Raw genomic sequence first — 15,636 nt, 5'->3', positions numbered from 1 at the left:
CCCAGTTATGACATTCACCTGGTTATGACAGTCAGTTGAGGAATGCCTTCCCCAACTCAACTCCTCAAAATGATCCTATTACAGCTCAATCCTACACCCAGTTCCTTAGGCAATAGGGCATAAATGGAGACACGACTGTGAACAATCTCAATCCAGGGACATGCTGGCCACTGTAGAACACCTATTCTAAGTCACATGGTAGGCAATCAGAACCAGGACCTTGTAGCCCAGAGATGATCTCTGGAAGAACATAACTGTGAATCGTAGCACATCCGCTTCCCCCTCAATGCTGAGTAACTGGGCTTCTGCTATAGTATCTTCCCAAAATCTAATAATTATATAGTCCTGCTATCCTACATGTGCCAAGCTTTCCCTGCATTGTGTAACAATGGGCTATTATCAAAGTTTGTAGTTAGGGTTCTACCATCAACAAATTCTCCCTAGATCTCCACTAGATCATACTTTTGGGTATGAAACATGGGGCATTACATTCTAAAGGAAGAAGCCAATAGTCAAGCATTTTAGGTGAAAGCTGAGAAAGGACTAGTTCAGTAACTCAACAAACCTTTTACCATATATATCCCTACTTTATTTTCCTGCTTAGTTGACTATGAATAAACTCACTTTTTCCTCTTTAATCTTTAATATTATCCTAATTCCTGCAGTTATTTGAAAGTCCTTAAATATATGCCAGGAATTCAGAATGCACAGATGGTTTCCCCTTTTTAAAAAAATTAGTTTTGTGGGTCTGACATTTGGAAAACAGTACAATGCAATTCTCTTAATCTTTACATTTTCTACAGCAGACTTATAATTTCTAAAGAATACCAATGGTTAAAAAAGTCATTATGTAAAATGCTAAAATAATCCAGACAAGATGCTCAAAATATTACTAAAATTCATTTGCTCTGCACAGTGGTGAAAGATTGAGTACAGAAATTATGGTTTATCCAACAACAGAATTTCATCATGCAACCATTAAATAAACCATAGTAATAGGTGAAAACTTACTTGATTCTTTAAATACTGAATATGTAATATGTTTAAGATCTATTAGGATAAGAAAAAATTATAAAATATATAGTTCAATCTCAATTTAAATATATATACCACATAACTACTCATATTACATCTAGGTATAGATGTATTCTGCAAAGAAAAACAACAGAAAATCACCAAAATATTATTTCTGGAAGTTTTTCTTCTTTTTGTGATTTATTTTCCCATTAAAAACATGGATTTTCCTTTCACATCTGACAAAAAAATAGGTTACTTGGGAGGGGTTAGTGTTAGGGTTAGAGTTAGGGTTAGGGAGGGGGGCAAGAATGGAGGAAGGAAGGACTGTATAGTGGGAAAAGAGGGGTGGGAGGGGTGGGGGGAAGGGAAAAAATAACAGAATGAATCAAACAACATTACCCTATGTAAATTTATGATTACACAAATGGTATGCCTTTACGCCATGTACAGAGAAACAACATGTATCCCATTTGTTCACAATAAAAAAAGAAAAAAAAATAGGTTACTTAAAAAATTATCAAGTGTTGTATTACATTCCTGTTAATCCTATATTCTCCTTGGGCTCTTCCAACTATTGTTGCTATACAATTTATCTCAATCCAGGTATAATCCTCATGACCTGCTAATGCCAAAAAAACTTTACCTTCTCTATCTCCCTCAGGTTCCACATAAATTTGTTAGATTCCCAAGAGATACCTTGGGAAATTCTCCCATACAATTCAGTAGACAGGATTAAATTCTTTGTGTTTCAAGCCATAACAATAAAATTTATTCCCAGCAACACTACCGTGTCCACACAATAGAATACTATTTGGCAAAAAAAAAAAAGGAATGCTGATATAAGCTACATGGATGAACCTTAAAAAGATTATGCTAAGTGAAAGTAGTCACAAAACTACATATGTATGATTTCATTTATATGAAATGTCCAGAAAAGCAAATGTATAAAGACAGCAAGATTAGGTTTTGCTTAGTGCTCTGAGTGTGGGAGGGGGATAACATAATTGGCTGCCCATGGGTGCAGGTTTCTTTTAGAGGACACGAATTCTAAAATTAGATTGTAGTGATGGTCACATATGTTGCCTTAAATTGTATAATTTAAATGAATATTTTTTTAACTTAAATGAATAAATTATATGGTATATGAATTAGATATCAATAAAGTCGTTTTTTAAAAAAATACTACTATAACTTTTTTCTTATAGCTATCCTTGACTGAATAGCTATTATGAACAAGAAACCCTACAGACCCTATATAATTTAATTTGTACCAAATCTGCAAGGTTGATTTTTAATTTTATGAGAAAACAATTTCAGTGAATTTAAATTATTTATCACTCTGAAGAAATGTGTCTACAAATATTGTGTTTTCTAAACTATGTCAAATTTGCCATCAAATAGCTTACTGGAGATAATTACAAGAATAAATATAAATGGCTTTCAGAAAACAGGCACTTTATTTCTACCAATGGTATAAATTAGTGGGGATTTTTTTTTGAGACATTAATGATTGCAAATACAGTTTAAATGGTTATGTGACTCAATTCAAAACCCACATCTAGAAAATAAATGACTTTAGAAAAAAATCTAATTAAGATCACAAAACTTGTTGCTTCTCTCAGTTTCTATCAGAGCTAGATTATGAATATGTTCAAAATATAGACATGACCTAATTTATCAATTTTAAGTCAATGCCTCCAGTAATTCCTGTTTATTTAAATTAGATGAAATGCCAGCAAAATATAAATATACACAAATGACCACCATTTCCTTAAGCTACATTCATTAGGCAAAAATATTCCTTTATTTAGATCATATTATTTACACTTAGCTTTTTATACACATAGACTTCATAAACACTAACAATAGTAATTCCAGAAAAATAAATTTTAATATAATTTACTCTTATAAGAGGAAAAAATAGAAATGATAAAAGACCACATTTTGTGACATCCTCCTTTAATACAACTTATCAATCTAGTTGCTGTAACAAGTTACCACAAACTCACTGGTTCAAAACAATAGAGATTTACTCTGAAGGTTCTGTACATCAGAAGTTCAATTCTGTTCTCACTGGGCTAACGAAGTGCCAGCAGCACTGCACTTCCTTCTAGGGGCCCCAGGCAGAACCGGTTTCCTTGCCTTTTCCATTTTTTACAGGCCTTGCCTCATGGCTTCTTCCTCCTTCAAAGCCAGCAAAAGTGGTCAAGTGTTTCATCACTCCATCACTTCAACCTCCTCCTTTGCCTTTTTCCCCACTTTTCAGGATCCTGTGATTCCAGTGAGCCAACTTCAATAATTCAGGATAACCTCCCCATCTCAAGACCCTTGACTTAATCATATTTGAACTTAATCACATCTACAAAACCTGTTGCACTATAACATGACCTATTCATGGGTTCTGGGAACTAAGACTGATAACTTTAGGTAGCCATTATTCCTCTTCCTAACATAGTTGCCCTTGTCAGAGCACACTCATAGTAAATTCTAGGTTGTGGGGCACACTAATGGTTTAAATGGAGAATATGGAATTTGGAACTGAAAAATCCCTCCTTTCTATGTTGTCAGACTTTTAGTGATGAACCATAATTTGATACTTTGGAATAACAGAAGAAACAGCTTGCCATTCAAAACCATGAGGGAAGAGAACTATCTGAATGAATGTCCGTTGTTTTTTTTTTTTTTCCTATGCTGGGATCAATGTTGGACATGACCTTGCACATTCTAGGCAAGACCTCTACCACTGAGCAGTATCTCCAGCCTGAATCTGTTGATTTTTTTAATCTAAACAGAAACCACAAAAGCTTATTCCATATATCTTTCTACATTTGTTCTGCATGGTACTCAGGAACTACCACTACTGTACAGCAGCCATTAATTCAAACTACATTAATTCAAACTACAGTAGTAGGTAGGAAGACTACACTTAAGCATGCCAACTTTGGGTTCTTATGAACCTTTAAGACAAAATACCCAAAGGATTATTATACATATGTTTGTGGTTAAGAAATCAAAACCCTCCTTTCTGAAAAGCCCAAATTCAAAATTAAAATATATAACTACAATGTAAGACTTTTTTTAAAACTCCCCAGGCACTGTTTTAGCTGCTTAATTTTTTCAATTTAGCTTGATATCTTTTCTGACTCCAAGACAGAAGTGTGATCTTAGATACACTCAAGTTATAGCCAGCATGTACCAATTCTTTGATTCGACTTTTCAAAGTACTTATGCTTGTATCTAGAACCCGAGGACTTTCAATTATTTGCAAAATACTTATTTTTTCTTCTATGAGGCAGTCTATTTTATCATTAAACTTTTTATCTGCCAAGAAGATCATATCCGGATAGCTGAAGACAAATTTCTGTACCTCTTCTTCAGTACATCCAAGAGAAAACAGCTTCTCTTTAATATTTGCATAGTTTCTTTTGGCATAGTCAGTGGAAAGGTCTAGAATTCCAGCTCCTGGACCACATAGCAGATGCAGCAGTTCTCCCTTGTTCAAGTTGAAAGTTGACTGTAAAAATTCAATGTTAGCTTTCACCCTCTTGGTGCTCTGAATTAAGATGAAAGGATTTTTAGAAATTATCTTCCTGACAAAATCTGTGGGATCATTGTGACCCAAAGATAGACAGACTTCCTGCAAAACTTCAACCATCTGTTTATTCAAATCAAGACTATTGGAGAAGGTACGAGGGGCATTGGCTAACAATCGACAAAGGCATTTACGGGACAATCCAACTGAGTAGAGGAACTTTATGTTATTCTCTAAGTTTATATTGTTATCGGACCGAAAAAAGGACTCAGGAGAACGTTCCAAAATATTTACAATTTCAAGGTCTGATGTCATAATCCTTCTCCACAGATCCCACCGTTTTGAAAGACTTTCAGCTGTGCGTGTTATAGCTCGTGGATATCTTGATATGATGCTAGCGATTACTTCTTTGCTGGCTCCTTTGGACAGTAGAAACATCTTCAGGTCCTGCTCATTAGTAACCATCCTATGAAAAACCCCAGGCTGTCGTTTCTTTGCCATGTCAATATCAACTCCCATAGTAAGTAAGTTGTTTAGTAGGTCCTCATTCTCCAAAGGTCCACTGTCTCCATTAATACATTTCACACCAAAAAGCCTAAATGAAACTGATTTGAGGAGGATTTCTGCTGAATATCGGATCATCCAACATCTTGAACCAAAGAGAAAATTACTTCTCATATACCAGAAGTTTCTTGATGCCATAAGCTCAGGTATCCCAAACCTTTTGGAAAGCTGCACAAAACAACACAATAGTATTATACAGAAGCCTGCATTAAATAACTAAAGGACCATTTTACCATCCTACAAGTATCACAGTCCTTTTTGTAAGAAAATAGCTATACTTCCGGCTCTCCTGATGGTAATGGTAACAATTCAGCCATGACACTCTTCACTCCCTAGCTCACTGCTTCTGTTGGTTATCTGTGAACCCAAGGCTGCTACCATTCTTAACAAAAAGAAGAGTTGGATGGCACTATCGCTGCCCTAGAATTATTCTTGTTTTCATCTTGCTCTATTTGACCTTACCTGCTTCTCTACCCAAAACCAATAGTCCTTCTCCATCTCTGCTTTGTCCTCCTGGTTTCCAACCTTTGGTTTATTCCTAATAAATGACATTTTCATTTCTGCCTTGTCTTCCAACTTCCCAGGTGTCTGATCTTTCCCTACCCTTAGTTACTAGGCTTCTTTGCCTCTGATCTCCTGCTTTCAAACCACTAAATCCAGTCCTGAAAACCAATACTTCTGACTATCTGATTTCTAACTAAATATATTTTAGATTTAATATTTTACTAGATTTATGGTATCCTTTAAATCCATGCTGGTTTTATAGCTTTAATTCTTAGCTTATATAGATCTCTGGTCAACAGCTCCTGATTCTAATATCCATCTCACTCAGTTTACCTGATTGCCCCCTTGGTTGTAATGCAACAATTTTAAACCAATTTTCATTTTCAAAACTATGCAGTTTGGGAACTGGGTATGTATCTCAGTGACAGAGTATATGTTTAGCATGTATGAGGCCCTGAGTTTTCAATCCCTAGTGCACAGACACAGACACACAGACACACAGACACACACACACACACACACACACACACACACACACACATACACATACAATAATTGGGATAATTAATCCATTAGTCCATGATGAGATCTCTATGTTGCTCAAGCTGGTCTCAAATTTCTAGGTTCAAGTGATTCTCATGCCTCAGTTTCTCAAATAGCTGGGACTACAGGCATAAGCCAATGTACCCAGCTTTATATAAATATTCAAATGTAATTTTTGCCATTTTCCTCTACCCCATCACCATATTAAAGACTAACCCAGGACTGTCTACAACTGTTGCACAACACTTTCAAGGGACTAAAATCTTAATAACTAATGTTCCTGATCATTTATGGGACATTAAACATATGAGCTTATATATGATTATAATCATAGGTCACTATTAAATGAGCATCTTTGTTCATAGGAAATATTTTATAATGAAGGCAACAAAAAAAGTATTCTGTTTCATAATCTATCAGAGGATTTGTTCCTAGGCTACTTACGCTCTGAATCATACAACATATGAATTTTTTAAAAAATTACTTTCTCTTTTTTAGAATATATGGCTGCAACAAATTTAGTTCATGATTTCTAATTACTTACAATGAGATCTTACTTAGAGGAGGCAAGTCTCTGACCCTTCTCTTAATCATGAATAAAATAGAAAAATAAAGATAGATAATTCCAATCCACCACTAAAATTCTTGGGTTTAATATACCGCTTTTAGGAGCAATTTCAATGAATATCTCTTTGTATGTGCTGTGTCTTTTCAATTACTTCAATTTGAACAAAAACTTGGATTGTGCCTACACACTAGAAACATTCCTGTGGCTCACATAGTCTACAGATTCTCAAATGAACTAGGAAAAGATTCTAAAACTATAGAATCAAGTAACATTCAAACTCAAAGGCAAAGCACTCACAAAGCAAACATCAAACAAAAACAAAAGCACATTTTAGATTGAGCCAAACTCTACTGAGTTTACTATTCTTTAGTTCTCCATAATTCCACATACTGTTCTATAAAAACATCCATTCCAAAAATGCATTAATTAAGAAATTTAGAAATAAGATCCTTCTTCTAATTCACAAATAAAGACTACCTTTTATAGCTCAACAGCCTGTTCTTTCTTCCACATGCTCACAGGTGACCTCTACTGGAGAATGGGACAGAACACTGTCAGCTGGAAATCAGATCAATACCTACAGAAGAATGCAAGGTGATCCAGTGGAACAAAGAGGAAAAAATCAGTAAAACTCTAATGTATACTTGTTTTAGCCTTTGAAAATATATACTTCTATGTGTTGTATAATGTATACAACATAATGACACTGTATGGCATATAACTAATCAATCACTATTTTTGAACTTTTTTTATTGATAGTGTATACAAGTTTGAAGTGCTACTACCTAAACAAGGTACTATCTTTAGATTTTTAGCACCATAATAAACAGAGTTGAACAAGGCACAGAACATTCAGCAGAAATTCTAACAGCAATCCAAAAATAAAAGAAAATAGATACAGCGGCGGGGAGAGCAGGAGCTGACGCTAAGACACTTGAGTTAGCTTTAGCAGAAGAAAAATGGAGGAGCCGTAGAACATTAAGGATGAATTCAGGAAGACCCGAGACCATGGAAAACTTGCCTGCTCTCTACACTATTTTCCAAGGAGAGGTTGCCATGGTGACAGACTATGGAGCCTTTATCAAAATCCCAGGCTGTCGGAAGCAAGGACTAACAGTACAGTAGGTTTACACCACCATCACCAAACACGTTTAATATTTCCTTCATAACTTAAGTTAACAATAGATGAAACAGGTGAATCTTGACCATGAGAGAACAGTCGCAGCCAAGAATATGTCAAGGTCTGGTCCATCGAACTCACATGTCCTCCTGTCGGGTGGACAAGCCTTCTGAGATAGTAGATGTCGAAGACAAAGTGTGGGTGAAACTGATTGGCCAAGAGATGAAAAATGATAGAATAAAAGTATCCCTCTCCATGAAAGCTGTCAACCAAGGGACTGGAAAAGACCTCAATCCCAACAACGTTATCACTGAGCAAGAAGAGAGGCGGAGGCGTTCCTTCCAGGATTACACTGGTCAGAAGATCACCCTTGAGGCTGTGCTGAACACGACCTGCAAAAAGTGCGGCTGTAAAGGCCACTTTGCAAAAGATTGCTTCATGCAGCCAGGTGGGACCAGATATTCTCTGACACCTGATGAGGAAGAAGAGAAAGAAGAGACAAAGTCAGCAGAATTTGAGAAACCTGATCCTTTGAGGAATTCTTCCAGGAAAAGAAAGAAGGAAAAGAAGAAAAAGAAACAGAGACAGGAAGTTGTCTGACTCTGACAGCTCAGACTCTGAGAGTGATACAGGCAAGAAAGCAAAGCACACATCAAAAGATAGCAAGGCGGCGAAGAAGAAGAAAAAGCATAAGAAGAAGCACAAGGAATGAGAGTAGAAAAGAGAGATGGGGGTGGTTGAGAGAATAAGGAACCAGGAGCTTTGTGCCTTTAAGCTCTGGCTCCTGAAAAGACTCAATAGTGAGAATATGGCCTCCCACCCCACTGACTTCCATGGGAACGCAGCAAGCAGGTTTGGGAGTTCCAGGTCAAAAGCAGCTGCCTGAATGAGTTTCTTTCCTTACTACTCCTAATCCCTTTGCAAGTGACCCTTGAGGCCCACCCATTCATTTCACCTAACTTCCTTCATTCAGCAGGAGGTCTATTTACCCTCCCCAGCTGCCACTGCCAGGGCTCCTTTGTAGGAGTCCAGGCTAAAGCCAAAGTACTGCTGTGGAGGTGAGTGCCTGGCTGTATTTGAACAATGACTGGCGCCTTCCTGTTGGTCTTCTTGAACCAGGTGATGGGGTAGTCTATGCTGCATATGGGGGAGCACAGAGAAACTGAGAGCAGGAGGAAGAACATGGTGAGAAGTGGTGCTCACTTTTTCCATTCCCCAGTATGGTTCTATGCTAGAAGTGACAGCCAGTGACAACAGCCATAAAGCAGTTGTTTGCAGTTTGACTTATGTATGACATTCCAACAGACCACTGAACCAGACACCTGAAGCCAAGATCATTGCTCTCCTTTCTATTTACTACTGTATGAGTTGGCTAGTTCCACTTCAGGACTCTGCTTAAATTCCTGGCACTAAATGGAAATGTGTTTGGTTTTAAACCTACTGAAAGTTATTATTCTTACAATCCTTCTTCTTGGGTAACTTAACAGATTTATAGTCACTGAACCCTGCATTAGTTGACAGAAAAACATTTAATATGTTCCCTTAGACTTTGGAGAGAAGCCCAGCCAAGGGCTGGTAACAGAGCTAGAATCACTTGCAGGCCACAGCTTTCTTGAGATCACTTATAAACCCTTCTGTAATGATCAGATGATCTCTTTCCCCAGAGTTGGTTAGAGAACCAGTAAGACTTATAACCTTGAGTATTAGCTTGGTGTATAGATGAGAGCTCAGCGGTCATCTTGACCAGTGGTCATCTCCTCCCACAATAGCACATGCCTAGATCCTGTGAACCTACACTCTGGGAAGGGAGTAACCACAGCATTCCACAAAGAGCCAGACCCAAAAGTACTCAATGCACGATGGGCCAGAGGTGACAGTTCAGTGGCCAACCCTCTAATGACTGGAATGGTAATTTGACCCAGGTAGGGGCAATGTCAAGGCAAGGTGTAGGTGCAACTATCATTATTAGTGTCCCTGAGACTGCCCATTATAGCTTCTCATCCAGTGTTTGATCTTGAGTGACCTTAAAGCAGTTATTTCTGCCGACTGACACACGGGGAAAGACTCCTAGAACCATGGCACCAAAGGCAACTGGGTCATCTTTGCTCTGCTTTATTGACCTCAAAGCACTCTTTGGATACAGTTTAAAAAAACAAAACAAAACAAAACAAAACCACACATACACAATGGGAACTGGAACTGGATTCAGGCTGGTGCCATTTGACCTTAAAAGAATTCCCCAAAGTAGATTTATACAAAATGCCAGAGGAAAAAATGAGGCAATGTGGTGCTGAGTCCAGGGGTAGCCAGCTGGCAGAGGAGCAGTCAGTGACAGCGCTGGCAGGTCATGCCTCCTTCTCATAAGTGCGAGTGCACACTGCACTGCCATGGGTGAGTGTCTGGAAGGAAAGACGAGAGTCAGGGGAAGGCCTGAGCAGTACTCTCTACTCATCCTGATAATTGTCACCGGAGTACCTGCTCTGTGCCAGACACTTTACATACATATATATATATATATATATATATATATGTGTATATATATATATATATATTTTTTTTTTCCCTGTTTGATATGTACCAAGTCTCTAAGGTAGGCACTGTAATTCTTACTTTAGAGATTAGGGGAAATGAGCCTTAAAAAAGGATATAATTTGTTTCTCTTTCCCTTACACCATTCAGCTTCCTTCTTCCTTACGCCTAAGATGGTGCCTGGCACACAGTAGACAAATAGGTGAATAAAAATGGCCAGAGATAAATCTCTTTGAGTGTAATTCAGAGTAGCCCACAATAAAAATCTAAGTAAACTTTGCTTTCTTCCTCTTCCTCAACCCCACAGTCATCAAATCATGTAGATTCAGCTTCTTCAGCATCTCTGAACTCCAATCTCTCCACTCTTTTCTGTTCTCATTGCTCTTAAAAGTCTTCATATTTTCTTCCCCAAACCATACCAGCTGCCTAACGTGCTTTTTACTCCAGTCACTCAAAACTGCCACAATACTGATATCTGTGAAAGATCTGATTATGTCCCTCATTCTGTGATGAAAGACCTTTTTAGCTCTCTCCCAGAAAAACCATTAGACTCAACTTTCAAAGCCCTCACCACTTAGTTCAAACTACCTTTCCAGCTATCTCTTCTCTTATCTTCAATTAAACTCACTGCCTAGCATCATCACCTCTCAAACCTCTGAACCCGTTCCAGTCCCCCTACCTTTGCTTATGCCATCCATTCTTTCAGGAAGGCCCATACTCCTGATGCCTACCCATCATAAATACACTTTCCCTCAAATCTTTAACTTAAAAAACTTACTGCTGAATCGAATCACTTGATAATAATTTAGGACTAAAGAATCTGAAGCTAAGTGTTCTGCTTATATAGGGAAAAAAAAGCACTGAAATGGACTTAGAACTAGCAACTGAGATCTGATCTTGATTATAACACTAACATGAAATAGTGACCTCAAAAACTGAAATGAGCTATCTCTGCTAAACTGAAAATCAATGATAACAATACTGACCATTAGTGAACATATGAGAAAACAGGAAAGTCTCAGATACTGTTATTGGAAGATAATTTAGCCCCATCTGTCACAATTTTAAGTATTTATATCTTTTCTCTTTATCTGTTTGTTTTGTTTTGTTTTTTTGGTTTCTTGTTTCAGAGGTAAACCATGGTCATTTGGCTCCATCACTTTGGGATTGGGGTGAGGCAGGACATCATGACTGGGAGTTTTTCTAGTGAAGAAAAACTAGTGGGATTCAACTCAGGGGCACTCAACCACTAAAGCATATCCCCAGCCCTATTGTGTATTTTATTTAGAGACAGGGTCTCACTAAGTTGCTTAGTGCCTCACTTTTGCTGAGGCTGGTGATCCTACTGCCTCTCCCAAGCTGCTGGGATTATAAGCATGCAACATTGCATCTAGAAATCATTCATGTCTTTTAATCTAACATTTCTACTTCTTTGGAATTACACAAAGGAAATAAAAGGAAAACAAATATAACAATATTGTTATAAAAAAGTATGCCCATCATAACATTATTTGCTATAGCAAAAAGAAGCCCAAATGCCCACTAATAGTAAAATAATTAACAAATTGGGGTATGCTATGTAATATAATACCATAATACTAGACAGTTGCTTAAAAAATTGTACCATATCTAATGCAATTAAAAGATGTCCAAGATATTCTAAGTAGTTAAACTGCACAATAGTATGGATTACAATTTTTAAAGAGAAGCAGCATTAATGCACACAGAGAAAAGAAAAAGTGAAATAACATTTCTGAAAGATTAATGGGGGCTCTACCATTTCTGAAATGCTATGATTTTATTTGAGTATTATTATATGAGTGTTATTTTGCAATCAGACAAAAAAAATAAACAAATTAAATTGGCCTGGGGTGAAATATGCAATGGAAATGTTACCTTTATTTTTCGATTTATAACACAAAAAATGGATGACTTCAAAAATACATTAGCAACCGATCATCATTCAAAATACAATACTCGTACAACATCTAGCAAGGTGAATGAAGAGCCTGTTATAATTTGGATCTGGAATGTTCCCCAAAGGCAAATGTGCTGAAGGGTTGGTCCCCAGCTGGTGGCACTTTCTGGAAAGTAGTGGAAACTTCAGGAGGTAGGACCTAGCTAGAAGACATAAGTCAGTGTGGGGGAAGGGTGTTTTTGAAGGACATAAGTTTGTTCCAGGACCCTCCTCTGCTCTAAGGAGCAGTTTTTCTCCACTAGGTGCTCCCAGTCATGATGTTCTGCCTCACCCCAAGCCCACAGTGATGGGAGCCAAATAACCACGTTTACCTCTGAAACAAGGAACCAAAACAAATCTTTCCTCCTTTAAGCTGATTGTCTCAGGTATTTTGTCTTTGTGACTCACAAACAGCCTAAGAGAAGTTATTAACTTCCTCAATCAACAAATTACAAAAATAATATTTCACAATTGTCTTTAATTTGTTTCTCAAACTGATTCAATTTCTCAAAACCATATATTAAGAACTAATGTTAACACACTGAAAATCTCTGTACTTGTAACTTATGAGGTCTAGGGAATAAAATAAGAGGATTTATGTTTCCTTCTTCTCTACAATTGGCCTATTTAAGGGCTTCTAACTGAAATGGCTAATCACAGGCCCTAGGGCACTACATTCCAGCTGACCTGTAGACACAACAAGGTAAGTATGGAGACCTTTAGAACAATGCAGTTCTCCTCTTACTGGTCTTAAGAGGACTTTGCATCCCTCCAGAAAAGCAGAAATCACTGTTTCTATAAATGGCACCCCTAAAAAAGAAATGGCAAAACACTACCAAGATTCATGATAGAGAATAAAGAGATCAATTGCAGCTAACAATGCATGACATTTTTGTGAGATGCATTACCTCTTGTAAACTAAATATCATACCTCTTGTAAACTTAAGTCATACTGAGAAGAAAACGGATAGTATACGACTTAATGTGATGGGGAAGTGTAGTGGAATCACGAATGTTTTGTAAAACCAGAGCTAAATGCATAATACACATTGTCATAACCCTACGTACAACAACCTAGAAAGTAAGCGCTGCTTCTAAAATTCCAAAATCTAAAACAGCACCGAGCCCCCTTACTAGTTTGTGTAGAGTTTGAATCCTGCTAGATCTTTCTTAACTCAAAAACCACAGTAATGGCTCATCATAGGCTCTTCTCATCCCTCTTTTTCCCCCAAGGGAAGCTCTGCAAGGGGTTGAGTTTAAGTCAGAGACACCCAGGCACGCTTTCAAAAATAAATAAATAAAACGGTACAGCTACAGCTTGACCCCATCTCACCTGAACAGTACACAGTTAGCAATGCTCACGATAGATACCTTTTACTTCCGCCTCAGGTATCCTAACTGGACAGAGGAGCGGAAATGAAGAAGACGAACTTCCTGCTTCGGGCCGCGCGTATATGTGACGTCATCGGCCTGCGCCCCGTAGGTCCTCCGTAGCCGGACGTAAAAGAGCCCAGCAGGGGGCGGCTCGAGACCGCTGTGAGTGCGTGAGTAGGCGGGTTTTGAGGGCGTGACAGAATAACCCCCTCTCCGGGATAAGGGGCTTGTTTTTGTCAATGAACCAAGTCTGTTTTATCCTTAGTCTTCCTCTTAGATTACTCTTATTTGTTGTCACTTTGAATTTGTTTTGTTGGTTTGTAGGATGAAGAGTTGTCTTTGCGAATTGATCCCTAATAATCAGTTCGTCCGGTAAGTGAAATTACTTACTGCGGTTCCTCCAGGTTTAAAAAAAGATGATATTGAAAAACTCGAAATGATTCCTAAGTGCATTTCTAAAATCTGCTTCTGCATGGAAGTAACTCCAGTGTCTGCATTAACGTTTACTATTACATAAAAATATATAAATTTATGTCTACAAACTGCTTTACCACCAGAAGGTAAAACAAAGTCTATTTTAGGAATCATTAAAGAAGGTCTTTGAGATTATGGAACCACAGCCCTCTTGCTTCATAGATGAAAATATTGAAACCTTTAAGAGTAGGAGCCAGCAAGAGAATGTATTCTTTGGGGATGGGGGCTGTAGCTCAGTGGTAAAGGGCTTATTTAGCATGCTTGAAGCCTTGGGTTCAATTCCCCAGCATCACACAGAAAAAGAGAGGGCTATCTTCTGTGTTTTTTATACCACACGCTTTCTTGCACTGACAGATTATCAAAGGTTACTTCAGATTAGGTAACATTACCTGAATTTGTTTTTGTAGTCTCTTGTACGTAAAGGAAATTGGTTCTTCTGAAAATAAGTTTCATATTCTATCCAAAATTTTCTGATTTCAGATAGATTGTAAGTGCATATTATAAAATACTGAAATAACAGTAAAAGTGAGTAATGGCTGGTTAGGATGGTATGTTATTAATTGAGTTTTTTCTTCTAATTCTGCAATGATTTTTGAAATGTTCTCATTACTTCTAATAAGAGAAGTGACCAGTACCTTCCTGTAATGTATGATGCATTACAGTAGAAATGTATATATTTTGCCTGTGTTTTATTCATTTATTTAATGAGCATTTATTGAACACCTGCATTCTAAGGCCCTATTTTCAGGCTTGTGTATATAGTGGAAAACAGGACAAAGTTCCTACCCTCCTGGACCTTAGTTTCTCAGATTGAGTGTCTTGTTCCTCTACTTGCTTCTCCCATCTGCCTTCCTGGTAGCTGACCCATATCCCTCATAAACTGATGAAATTAAGAGAAGAAAGTGTGGTTGAAATAGTGCAACATTTGAGGACTGGGGAAAAGACCAAAGGCAAGAAGTAAAAGATGAGGGAACAAAGAGGAAAAGGAGATGAAATAGACTAGTAGCAACATGGAGAAGAGTTTTTCCTAAAGTCTTCATCTTTCTGGATGTTTTATGAAGGCTAAATCAACTCTATTTTTATTTCAAATTTATATTATCATATTACATCTCCCTTACAAATCTTTTTCTTTTCTGCAACAACGGTGTTGTTACCTGGTATTTTTTTGTTTTGTTTTGTTTTTCTTTTTTCTTTATTTGTTTTAATTAGTTTTACCTGACAGTAGAATGCACTTTGACACATCATAAAATAAACGGAGTATAATGTCTCATTCTTCTGTACATGATGTAGAATCACGCTGGTTGGGTATTTGTTTTTAAATGACCTTTCTTGGGAAAGAAAAGTCAGTATCATCAATACCACCACCAACCACCTTTTTTTAATACAAAAGACTGTCACAGAGGAAAAGCACAAACTCTGGAGTCCACCATCTGCAAAATGGATTTAGAACTCAG

General features: G+C 37.5%; 1 protein-coding gene and 1 pseudogene across 3 annotated transcripts; one reads left to right on the top strand and one right to left on the bottom strand.

Annotated features, from left to right (window-relative positions):
* Window positions 1-2,227: 2,227 nt before the first annotated feature.
* MTERF1 (mitochondrial transcription termination factor 1) lies at window positions 2,228-13,727 on the bottom strand. 2 transcript variants are annotated; one of them, XM_079152104.1, is made up of 2 exons: window positions 13,706-13,727; window positions 2,228-5,281 (listed from the first exon to the last, which is right to left on the bottom strand). In XM_079152104.1, exon 2 carries the CDS (start codon window positions 5,249-5,251, stop codon window positions 4,118-4,120), a length of 1,134 nt encoding a protein of 377 aa, XP_079008230.1. In that variant the 5' UTR covers window positions 5,252-5,281; window positions 13,706-13,727; the 3' UTR covers window positions 2,228-4,117. The 2 variants fall into 2 exon arrangements, with proteins under 2 accessions (XP_079008230.1, XP_079008229.1); XM_079152103.1 differs by lacking the exon at window positions 13,706-13,727 and adding an exon at window positions 7,206-7,550.
* LOC306668589 (zinc finger CCHC domain-containing protein 17-like) lies at window positions 7,629-10,108 on the top strand (annotated as a pseudogene). The gene is made up of 2 exons: window positions 7,629-7,844; window positions 7,978-10,108. The product of its transcript is annotated as a zinc finger CCHC domain-containing protein 17-like (transcript).
* Window positions 13,728-15,636: the final 1,909 nt, after the last annotated feature.

This window comes from Sciurus vulgaris (assembly GCF_902686455.1).
Source record: "Sciurus vulgaris genome assembly, chromosome: 8".
NCBI lineage: Eukaryota > Metazoa > Chordata > Mammalia > Rodentia > Sciuridae > Sciurus > Sciurus vulgaris.
Note: the sequence above shows the minus strand (reverse complement) of the source record. Positions and strands in the feature narration are given on the sequence as shown.